The sequence below is a fragment of the Tyto alba genome, unplaced genomic scaffold, assembly GCF_018691265.1.
Source record: "Tyto alba isolate M040663 unplaced genomic scaffold, T.alba_DEE_v4.0 Super-Scaffold_3, whole genome shotgun sequence".
Taxonomy (NCBI): Eukaryota; Metazoa; Chordata; class Aves; order Strigiformes; family Tytonidae; genus Tyto; species Tyto alba.
In genome coordinates, this window is record NW_024881304.1 from 10765833 (window position 1) to 10778702 (window position 12870).

At 36.3% G+C, this 12870-nt stretch overlaps 1 protein-coding gene across 7 annotated transcripts in view; it reads right to left on the minus strand.

Annotated features, from left to right (window-relative positions):
* Positions 1-12870, minus strand: part of FHIT (fragile histidine triad diadenosine triphosphatase) — a 620021-nt gene that overhangs the window by 417030 nt on the left and 190121 nt on the right. For all 7 annotated transcript variants that reach the window (XM_042799725.1, XM_042799726.1, XM_042799731.1 and 4 more), the window contains one exon: positions 9111-9224. In XM_042799725.1, the coding sequence (XP_042655659.1) occupies positions 9111-9224 (114 nt within the window). The remainder of the gene's footprint in view (positions 1-9110; positions 9225-12870) is intronic.

Below are 12870 nucleotides of genomic sequence, written 5' to 3' on the forward strand. Positions count from 1 at the left end.
TCTCTCATGAGGAGTTGCAACAGGAAGTTCACATCAAATGCCTCTCAAAAATATGTACTTGAAGAAAACATAGTTGTATTACACTGAATAGTACAAAATATTCCAATATGCTAGAAACAATAAGCAATAAATGAAAATTCCAATTGACTTTCCAGCAAATCTATTTTCATTACAAATGGAGATATTGCATGTATTGCATTACTTATGGTAATTGTGTGACATCTATTATGAATAACCATGTATTCCAATCATCTCTTTTAATTATATTCTGCCACAAGAGCAAGCCATGCAATACCTTGCCCAGACTCAGTTAACTGTGTGTGTGCTGCATATCACATTCTGATGGCTATGTTGAGGACAAAAGGTCCTAGACATGCACAAACTGTAACAGGAACAGCTTGTAACTGTCATCTCCTTCATTAGCCAGAAACTACTTAAAAGAAAATAATTTAAAAAGCTGAATTTAAATCCAGTTATATGCTGAGGAGAAAAAATAATCCTTTTTATTCCTTTCTTTTATAAAGTTCATGGTAAGTGGTACATGAACACAAAGCACACAGCTGCTATTGATGCAGGTACTTACATTTTCTGTAGTGGCAAAATTGCAATACAGCAAACATCCCCCTTTGTATTTGTTATCTCTTGTCCATTTATGGCTGTTGAGTTTGGGTTTACTGATGTGATAAAAAGGATAAAATTACACGTTTGTTCAATAACCACACCAATTACAAATTTGCTCTCTACTAGACTAGAAAAGAAATGCTGGACTAAAATTATTCATTATTTATGAACAGTACTTCACAATTTTTTAAACAACAATGCCAATTATTGTGTTAAACCTCAAAGGAAACACTCATTTTACCTTCTCTGAATCCCACCACAGTTTCCCTGTCACTTTTCATACAAAAGTTTGCTACCTCTTAATTTTAATTCCTTCTACATAGCTCTGCTCTTCTGTGTATTAAACTTTACTTCTTATAGTTCCTTAGGATGAGGCTTTTCTCACTAAATGTTTAGTCAAGTTTCTTGTTATGCTAAAATATGAATGGGTAATTTTTTTTTCCCCAGATAACTCTGTCACCCAGGTGACAGGAACCTCAAAGGAAATTCACTTAAGTCAGTTATTCTAAAACTATAGCCGTAATTCAATGTGAAAATGCTAACATGCTTTGCAAATTGTTAACAAGGGTAAACATGACAAAATGGGAGGCTGTAACCAACCTAACATGCAGTAAAATCATTTTAAATATGAATGTAAATTTAATTAAATATTTTAAAAGTCAAAAAATAAGCAGCTTTTGTATAAAACAGGATGTTAACAATTCTGTCATAAAAATAAAAATCACAACATTTGGAAGACAGTAGGTAGCCTCTATGAAATTTGATCTTCCATACCAATAATGGATCAACTGATCTAAAATTTAGATGTTTAACATTTTTTCATGATGACAAGAGCAGGCTTTCCATGCTGTTCTTTACATTATGGGCATGGTGTAAGTATGCAGAATAGGTACCACAATGGTGGAACTCATGGACTAGGTTTCAAAATTTCTTCTGCATGTCCCTGGTGCTTGTAAGGATAAGCAGTTCCACTTTTAGAAGATGTACATTAGTAACACACCTCCAAAACTGTACATTAAGTGCCCCTGAAGCACACAAAGCAATTGAGAGATTCATGCATAATTTGGTTTTCTTTAGGCCATTTATATGTTCCAAACAATGATGATGACAAACAGGTGAATAAAAGGGATTAGATGAAAATGGAACTGGAATTTTTCAGCTGGATTTCAGAATGTGTTAGCTATGTAGCCAAGAAATCTAATCGCACAGATCCAACTTATTATGACACACAGTTTACAAGTCCATTTTTCAGAGATCTCATTATGCTCCATACAGCTTGAAGGTCTGTTGAACACATCAGTAATAAGAGACTGCTCATACCTCCATGGCAGTTGGTAAGATGCACCAGGCTCCAACCTCGGAGCTACTGCCTCTCCCAGATGTGGCCTTAAGGCAGCTTTTTTAATACCTCTTCCAACAGAGGTTGTCCCATAATCTGAGATATTCTTATCACTAATCTGCTGAATGCATGTAAGTAAATTGGTAATGTGCTCTGTTTGCAAATCATCAAAGAATACTTCCAATTTCATTACTTTCATTCTTTTCTATTTAAAATACTGGCACAAAGCATTTAGAATGGGATTTTCATCAACACCATTATATTACTGCAACTATAACAATGCAAACAGAATAGGTAAATCCTTATGGTGAAGTACATTCTCCTTCAACAGTTAGCACCTTTCAAGCTAGACATGATTTGAAGCACGAGAAAGTATTTTTATCAGAGCAGATGATACAGTTGAACTCCATCCTCACAAATAAGACAGACAGACAAGCTTTTGTGCACAGAGCCCCGAATCTATTATCCTTGGAAGCAGCATTCTTAATGCAAGTCAAACACTATGCCTTTGTTTGTAGACTGCAAACAAAATTACTCCAGCCCTGAGATAATTAACTAGCCTCTCTATCACCACTAAATTCAAGTGTTTTGCATACAGAGAGCTGAGCAGTCATTCTTTAGGCTGAGAAGAACCTTTTTCCCAGAAGGTACCTTGAGAATACAGTGAAGCTGACCTACTGGCTTGCTGCTGCAAAGGGTGCAGTCCCACTCCTTACCCTCTGCACAACTCAGTATAATTTATTTTAAAAATATTAAGCATAGGACCTGTTTTTCTTACTCTCATTTGTTCAAGTAAACATTATGGCATTAATGAGTCCTACTTGAGGGTTCAGGACTGCTCGTATAAGGAAAAGTCATGGAACAGCTTTATTTGAGATCTGAAGAAAAAAAAAAAAAAAAAAAAAAAACAAACCAAAGAAAACCAAAAAACACTTGGGACTTTCCACTGATGCTCAACAGCTTCAGTCTGGTATCTCAAAAAGAATTTATCAAATACTGGCAATACAGAAAGTAAGTCTGAATCTCTTCTGCATTCCTGATGAAGAAATATATTCTATACTTCCCCCCACATTTTCACACAAGATCCATTATTTATATCTGTTCTTCACATTCAGAAGGTCTTTTCTACACCAGCAAAGGTACTTGATCTTCTTCCTAGTACTCTCTTCTGGTTACTAGACATTTTGAGAAATTTATATAAATCGTTCACTGCTTATTGTTCCAAACAACATTTTCTGTCTCCATGTGATTCCCTTGATATCTCCAGCATCATATTTAGCTTACAAAGTCTTTACCAAAACCCCTTATTTTCATCTCTTTGCTAAAGAGCTAAAAGGATCATGACTGCTCCTTAGCATTGTGCTAAAGCAAACTAATAATAATAGTAATGCATATGAAACTTCTGGAACAAGTACTAAGGAGTACTTTCCTACACGGTTCAATATATATAATGTGTAGTTGTAACAGTACAGTGTACATTATTGCAATATATAAATGCAAATTTATATATTCTGCAATATAACTGAATTATATCTTCTAAATCTTAGTTTTACAGCAAATATTAACAGTTATTTAGGCTAAAAACCATAACATTCTTAATTATGTAGCATAAATACAGACATGATAAATGTGCAATGTACAAACTAACTAAACCACAATAAACAATAGTTCTGTAACTTTATGAAGAATTAAAATTTCATATACATGTTAAACACCATGGTTTTCAACCAAACTTGTGAAACAATACTATTGTTCTTTCCAAAGCCAGTGTGCTATCTTCAATAGACATTTTGTCAGCACTGTAACAAAGTTAAAAATTAATTTTAAAATGTGTTAACAAACAATACTAATCAAAATAATTATTTATTTTTAGCTGCAAATCTTTTAAGAAAAGTATTGTGACAATACAAATTATGTCAGTCTGAAGTTATACAGCAATTCTGACAGCCTGTGACAGGAAGCTCATAGACAAATCGCACAGCAAAGCAGACATTATTCCTACATTGCAATGCCCTGCATCCCATCACACCCATGCAACAGACCCAGAAAAATTACACTGCAGCTTAGGGTGTTACTAAGTCTTTGAAGGAGCATCTGGTTCAACTAATGTTTTCTCTACTCATTAATAAAAGGAACAAGCTGCAGTAACTCACAGAACAGCATACTGTCTCAACAAGAAAAAATGAATAATTAACTTAATCTAGTGATGAAGTTGCCAGAAAATATCACATGCTCTGGGTTTTTATGTACATTCTATTCCCCAACAAGCAGAATACTTTCTAGTGGAAAACACTAGATTTCTATGGAAATAGCAATACCAAATAGTCCAGCAAAATTCAGTTAAACAGTGTCTTTTTTTTTTTTCTAATGGAAAAACCTTTTCATAATTAATTCCCAGATGAAAAGTTATTGTAAAGTGTTTATTTTAATTTCTTATACACACATAATACATGTGTACTTTCTGAGGAGCCAAGCTATCCACCACAAATTTCTTTAAAATTGCTTGGTCCTGATAACCATCAGCTCATTGTTCCCAGATGGAAAGCCTGTACTTTTTAATAACCAATTCAATAAACTGTTGAAAAATGCTTCGTATAATATAGTATTGCCATAGATCTCATGTTTGTCTCTGTCATTACATATTGCATTCAATCAATTTACAAATGTTGCTGTGTTCCTTTCGTGCTAGTTCTTCTTTTGGCATCCTGAACACAAATCCAAAGATCAATACCTTGTCTACTGAAAAAAAAAAAAAAAATGGACATAACAAATGAATAATTTTATTTATAATAAAAAGTCTTAGTCCCCAAATTGATTCTACTAATGTTGGAATTCATTTTTCATGTTTAACAGAAGGTAAAAGCGAGTATCCTGCACAACGCAATGAGAAAGTCAGTGATTAAAAAAACAGTTCGTATTTATTGAAGATGTGAGCAAAACTATGTAAAGTTACGGCATATGGCTAGGAAAACATCAATAAAATGGTAGGTCATTCACGAAGTATTTGTTATCATATTAAAGAGCAAAAAGTCCATGTCAAAGACCAGATGGATTTTCTTCAAAAAGACACTACAATTCTGCTCTGAACTACAGAAGCAGCAAGGCTCTGAATGAAATATTTTAAGAAGACAATTAGAAGCTTAGCTCATGCTAGTTGCATGAGCCGATTCAGTTCATCTTGTGCCTTTTGTGTGACAGAAACAATGCATTTGCTGACTATAGACACATCCCCGCACTATGCCAGCTATTGAATATCTACCCCCTCTAAAACAGCTACATAGTTGTTCAAGGGAGCTACAAATTACTTCTTTCACAATCACTCTTTGTAGAGCAGCAAGCTAACAGAACCTAGAGGAAAGGGGAACTCTCCTTTTCATAGAAAATGGTATTGGAATCTGTGTAAGCATACAAATCCCAGCAAGCTTACAGAATAACCACCTCACCTCCTCCCCACTCCCAAGCTAACTGCTAAGATGTGCACTGCATACAGCATTCCCACCTAGACTCTTGTCTGTAACAATTCACAGGCATTAGCAAAACAAAATCATACCATTTCTGTACAAAACAGAAAACCAACATAACATCACAACCCCCAAAACAGTATCTCATTAATCAAGACTGCCCCCAATACCATGTGCCTGGCTGCTCTGAAATAAGACTTATCTGTCAGAAGGGGCAGGGAAGCCCCATCATGTCCCTTGAACTGTATGCAAGAACGGAGCAGGTACGAGCTCCTCATTTTGTCACGGGATTTGAGTGACTTGATATCTTCAGACAGACTGTGGTCAGTCACCTCTGAGCCTTAACCATTTTCCTATTAGGTGACAGCAAAGGGACTGAATGTGCTGAGGAGAAAACGCACTAATCCTGCACACTGACCATGTGTAGCTCTCCCTCTTCATTTGGCTGTGCCAAAAGAGGTGAATGAGTTTGCTACTACTGTCAAACACATGCACATATTTTAGCTCACGCAGTAGAGTTTCCAGTTTAATTCCAGATATCCCTTATTCAATAGTAAGATCCCAGTTACTTCCTATTCAAGAATCTGCAATAATCACTTAAAGGAATTCTATTATGAACAGGTTCCTGAGTCCACGAACTAGTGTGCACCCATTAGACAGAAGTCTCATGCTGGGGCAAATGAAGCAGCTCTCTCCAGGAACAGGGGAACGCTGTCCTTGCCATGAATACCGTGTTCTTGATGTTCCTACTCTTGGTTACTATTAGCACAGTTTGACTCTCAAATGTCAGGCTAAATTCACAGGATTGGCAGCTGGAAATAAACACAACAAAACTCTGTAATGTGTTAACTGAACAAGCATTCTTTGGTATTGCTGAAATCACAAACATTGAACTCCATGACATCATTTTGACTGATTTTTTTTCCAGAGTATAGCTTTATTTTAAAACTATTACAGGAAATTCACACCTCCAATCCTACATTCTGTTTCAAGATGGAACTTCAACCTTACTAGTTAATTAAAGCCACCACCTGGAGTGAGCTGGCTTTCAAACTGATTTCCTTTGTCTCTCTAATTCACACACATTAATATTTTATTTTCTACTGAAAAAAAAAGAAAAAAAAAAAAAAAAGAAAAGGAATGTCACAAGCGTGCCAAAGACAAGGCAGATAAAATTATTGCAATAAAACAAAGAAAACACACTTGTTACTGCCAGGTCTCAAGATGAATGCTGCATTATACAGACATTTTAAAGGCCTACAACTGCAAATAGCTCTATTTTACATACTGTATTCTAGCATTTGCATCAAGATATTTTCTAATTTTTTCTTATTGTAATGAGAAAGGGAAAGGGTCAGATTTTTATTACCTGAACATCTATTCAATGGAGAAAAAAGACTACATTATATATTACAACACATGAACTATTAAAACAATGTGACGCTATAAAATATGCTGCAATACTCGTTATGGGATAACAAAGCTAAACCTGAGCAAATAAATGTATCTTCCAAATAGTCAGTAATAACTATACAACTAGGGTTTATAATCTTTAATTATTTAAGGAAGAAAGAAGCTTGTAATAATTAATTTTTATAGGCTCCTTAAATTTTCATTACTAGGTGCTCACAAAACTTTAAAACAAGTATCTTCCATCTGAAATAACTCTTCTTTATTTTTAACAACAGATGCAATTGTTCACTGAAGAGATTAATTGAAAAAATCATTAACTATTGTTTTTAAAACTTCCACACACAGTACAGATAACATTATATTTACTTGCTGATCTGGACAATGCATATACCAACATACTGCTCAGCCGTTTACAGGCTCTGCATCCCACAGTGACCGATGTGATACTGTCTTTAGATAGCTTTGAATATTGTTTTTTTTAATGACAAATCTGGAAATCACATGGATTTACATCAGATACTTCAGAAACTTGAAGTTGAAAAGACCTGTGCATTTAATTCATTAAAATATATTGGTGAGATAGTAACACCTTTAAAGTTTCTATAAAGTCTATGCATCTTTGCCATGCATTTATAACCAAACAATCTGACTTCTGGTACAGACACCATTCAAAGCATATTGTACTGGTTTCAGCTGGAATAGAGCTTATTTTTCTTCTTAGTAGCTAGAATAGTGCTGTGCACTGGATTCAGTATGGGATTTGGTATGAGAAGAATGTTGATAATAAACTGATATTTTCAGTTGTTGCTAAGAAATCAAGGACTCCCCCAACTCCCCATGTCCTGCCCGTGTGCAAGTGCACAAGAAGCTGGGGGGGGGGCATGGCCAGAGCACTGGACCCAAATTGGCCAATGGAATATTCCATATCATGTAACGTCATGCTCAGTACACAAAGGAGGGACGACTGGGAAGGAGAGGGCGCTCTCTCGCTTCCAGGATTGCAACTGCGGGATCTAGGTATTTCAAGTTCGCTGGCTGGGAATGGGCTGGGTATTGGTCAGCACGTGGTGAGCAATCGCATTGTGCATTATCCGTTTGTACTTTCTATTATTGTTATTGTTTTATTTTATTTCAGTATTAAACTGGTTTTATCTCAATGTACAAGTCTCCCTTCACCTCTCCAATTCCCTCCCCCATTCCCTGGGCAGGGGAGGGTAAGCGAGCGGCTTCATGGTGTTTGGCTGCCAGTTGAGTTTAAACTATGACAGAAGTGTAGAGAGAAGTTCTATATTGAACAGTTATAAACTACTGAAGTGACAGGAAGAGAGGAAGCTTCCATATTGTAGGAGAAACACATTTATGGGTTTTAAAAAAAATATATTAAAGGTTACTAAATTTTAAATTATATGTTAAACTATGAAAGAAACAACATAGAACTACAGAAGAATACAAAAACTTCCAATAAACTCCAGATGACTTTCTTTTCCCAGAACACATTCAGCCATTGCCTGAGTACCTACAAAAATTTTACCATGGACCTCTATGGAAATTAAGTGATCAGTCTTGAGTATTTCTGAAAAGTTCCACCTCCAACCACTGAAATCAGCACAAGTTACACAGCAGCAGTTTTGACTGGAAAATAATATGCCACACTAAAAAATAGACTAAAAAGGTACATATAGCATCTTGCAGAATCAAGTTCCTATACAGTGTCTCAATTGAAAATTTTACTTACAACATGGGGCTTCATCTTTTCCTCAGGAAATGTGTGCCCTATACAGATGGTTTATTTAATCCACTCCTACCTAAATTAATCAAAGCAATCTGTCCCAAAAATATAAGAGTCATACAGGATTCTGCTGCCATTTGACAAATTGTGTACATTTAGCAAGGAGAAGTTGAAAATTCTCCATAAAGGAGTTACCACGTCTAAAAATAAGTGACATTATTAAAAGGGAAGTGCGATGTGTTATTTAGCATAATATGAAATTTAAACAGTACCATCTCAGATACACTTTAAAATGCTTTTAGTAGCACCTGGTTGTTTATACATCTTCTGTGGTGAAAAGGTCAATGGAAATTCACCTCTAAGGTCACAGTTGCTAAGCAACCGTTTTCGGCAGTTCTGCAACACTGATCAAGCATATTACATTCCACTGCCTGGTTTCAAAATAAACCTGCATAACTTCCTACCTGGCCTTTGAAGTGCATCAAGCTTCTCCTGCTTTTCCCAAGAGCGTAGGCACCCATCGTGGAGGCACTACTCAAAAGGATACGCCCTGGAACCACCGGCCTCCGGTTCACGAGAGCAAAGGAGAGCTCAGTCTTCAGGAAGACCACGGAGGGCTTGATGAGGTGCTGCCCAAATCTCAGCATGTTATTCTCAGGGTCTGAAAGAGACAATAGTTAAGATAATTAAGGGACTGACTTTGCCTTTCCAAACAATGGGAGTATGACAAACAAATTGTACAGACAGCTTCTGAAATAAAGTGCCTCCTGAGCTCACTAAGGCACTGAGAGTTTTGGAAAGGTTGGTAGAGACTTTCTTAAAAGTAACACTTCTCTGAAGGGGTGGTGGAAAAGGCTTCTTTCTAAAGAAAAAATTTCACATGTAATTTCTTAAACCCTTTCCTCATCATCTTGGCAGGGCTACAGAATTCTAGACAGAGAATGTAATTTCTCCCTCCCATTTTCATGTGTTCTGCATTGTATACATTTGGGTCATATGTGCTTGGAGAAGCACAAATAGTATTTCACATGCCCTTTGCCACAATGCAAATTAATGCACACAGGACTTACAAAATAAAGATGTCACATTTTCTAAATCAATCTCTCCACTAAATACCTCAATTGAAGAAGTGCCAACAAATTAAGGAAAGCATATTTAGTCATTTTCCATCCATGTTTTCTAGTTTGAGCAACCAAAATGTGAAGATGATCAACAGTCATGTGCTACATTTTTTCTTACACAAAAAAAGCCAAAGATTTCCACTTTCATTTACTAAAATTTTCTCTCCTTCTGAGGAGGATGAAATTCTGAAATAGCTAAGGCACAATCCTAACAGCATCTATTTTAGGTCTTTAAGCCCTAGAGTATTTAAAGTATTTAATTCAATCAGAAATATCCAACGTGCTGAAGGGTAAAATATGAAGTAATGAAGAATTTCATGTGACAATACTTCAGACACATTGAAAGTATTGCACTAACATTACCTTGCTTGAACCAAGTGACTAATCAGAAAATTCAGATTTATATGTTGCTTCAAATAGGGAGAGATATTGTTAGAGTCAAGGAGGGTCTTTTGCTGCAGTTCTTTTCTTGCAAGCCTACTGTGTTCAGCAAGACCTGAACTTGGTTCTTAATCTACAAGATTTATTCTAATTTAACGTCCCACTCCTTGTATCTGCTCCAACAAAAAGTACATATAAGGACCCCCTCTAAATGCACACACCTTGAAAGTGTCTTTGAGAAATGCCTGCTCTTTGGAAAGAAGTTCTGGCTTTTTAGCTATCTGATTCCACAAAATAACTAAATGAAATTAAGGATAGCAGATGAATCTAGTCAGTCTTTACACCAGGAAAACATATACAAAACTTAGCGTAAGACACAGTAACTAATCAGATGATTACATGTTTAAGTAATAAACATTCTCTAAGAAGGCACTGTGTCATGTTTTACTTTTGAAAATCACAGATGAAAGGAAATGCTTGAGCAGACCATGGAAGAGTGGAGACTCTAACCATCCCTGTTTCAAACATCTGAAAAGGTTCAATAATTATTTTTTTTCCCATAAAGTCAACAGAAGATTGTCTGAGAAGATGTGTCCCTTAATGTATATTAAACCTGAAACTTGACAGCATACAAAACCCAAGTCTCTTTAGCTACTAGAAAAATCGCTTACCAGAGGAAACACCTGTTATCTTGTGCTGATGTCTGGAAAAAAAAAAAAAAAAAAACAAAACAAAACCAAACCAAAAACAAACTATTAGGTACTTCAACCAATCTTCCTCATTTGTCTTAAGCAGTCCATCGACAACCCCTCCATGAGGGTTTCTCATTCTGATTAAAATTGCAAGAATGTTTTTATGTGATACGATAAAGATGCATGGTTCTCTTCACAATGATGGAAATGTTTCTGATGGAGGAGCAAAACAAATTAAATAGCCAGGGTTACCATCCAGAGATGAATCTGTAAGCTAGTATCTCCAGTAGCTGGAAGATCAAATGTGCCACCACACCTGCCATTGCATCTAGCAATAATATGAACAGAAATAAAGGTACTACCGATCATTTCTTATTCTGTCTTCTAGACTACTGATAACTAAAAGCACTGTCTGGAGACATAGAATAGATTTAAACACAGAACCATGGCTCTAAAATAACAGATACTGATTTTAAAATTTGATCCTTTGAAATTCAATTTAAGGAAGCAGAGAAACTAAGACTTTTGTAATCACCAGGAGAAGTCCTCTGGCTGTTTTCTGCCATAGGCAAAAAACAATAAACAATAACAGGATAAGGTTGATGACACTGGAAATAAGGCCTGGATCAAATGCTTCAACAACTGACAATCCAGTAAAGCTGGAAATGGATGACCTGGTGCTTTTCTATTCTAATTATCTATCTAAAATTACTAGGGGGTCCTGCGTGTTTTGCCAGTCTAATGGTGACTCTGAAACTCACAATTAAAAATAACCAAATCCCACTCTGAAGCATATGTTGCAAAATTCTTCAAGGTACAGAATGGAACAAATACTGACAATTACAAGAACCAATGTTAAAATTGTGTTAAGGGCTTGTTATAAGGTGTCCTGGTTTTGGCTGGGACGGATCTAATTTTTCTTCTTAGTAGCTAGAATAGTCCTGTGCATTGGATTCAGTATGGGATTTGGTATGAGAAGAATGTTGATAATGCAGTGAAATTTTCAGTTGTTGCTAAGAAATTAAGGACTTTTCAACTTCCCATGTCCTGCTGGTGTGCAGGTGTACAAGAAGCTGTGGGGAGCACGGCCAGAGCACTGGACCCAAACTGGCCAATGGAATATTCCATATCAAGTAACATCACGCTCAGTAGATAGATGAGGGTTGGCCAGGAAACTGCTCTCTCTCTTCTCAGATTGCAGTTTCAGTATTGTTCTCTTCTCTAGGATCTCTAGCCAGGAATGGGATGGGCATCGATTGGCAGGTGGTGAGCAAATGCATAATACTCATTTGTATTATTACTACTATTATTATAATTAATATGTTAATTTCATCTAATTTCAATTATTAAATTGTTTTTATTTCAACCTATAAGACTTCTTGCCTTTACCCTCTAAATCTCTCCCTCATCCCTCAGGGTGGGGACGGGTGGGCCATGAGGCTGTGTGATATTTGGCTGACAGATGGGTTTAAATTGCAACATAAGGGCAAGGGCATCCCCTGAGGTAAAAGTTTTGCTAAATCAGAACATCACTGCAGGTAGTGGATTTGGAACAGACAAGGACCATATTGGAGAGCTGAGAAGCAATAAAAACCACCCAATATGAAGGTCTTTTCTTCAACTTAAATATCTAAATATCTTAAGTATTATACTACATATCTAAATATCCTAACTATCATACTCAATATCATACTATCCATACAATAAAAATGTATATCTCTCTCCCCATTTAACTCTGAGGATTTCGAATCCTATTTAGATTTAATAACAGACTACTAATCTGGCCTTAAGACCTTCACTTAACATCTGCATACAAGAGATATTAAATTCAGAGGAAATCCTGAGTGTCCAGTATCTCAAAATGGGAAGAGCTACAGCCACGAAGCAGTGGGTAGAATGTACTAGAATGATGGAATGGAGCCCACATTCTGAAACTGCCATTTGGGTTTACCTGCAGTTGAACAGAGCACCGTAGGTAGCAGGTTCTGCTCCAGCAGGTAAGCTGTGGCAGGCAGGGAAGCAACAGAATTGCCTGGGCCCAAGATCATTCACGACTGGAAACCAAAGCCATGACTCTACAAATCTCTACATCATCATAGGCAGTTTGTGTAAC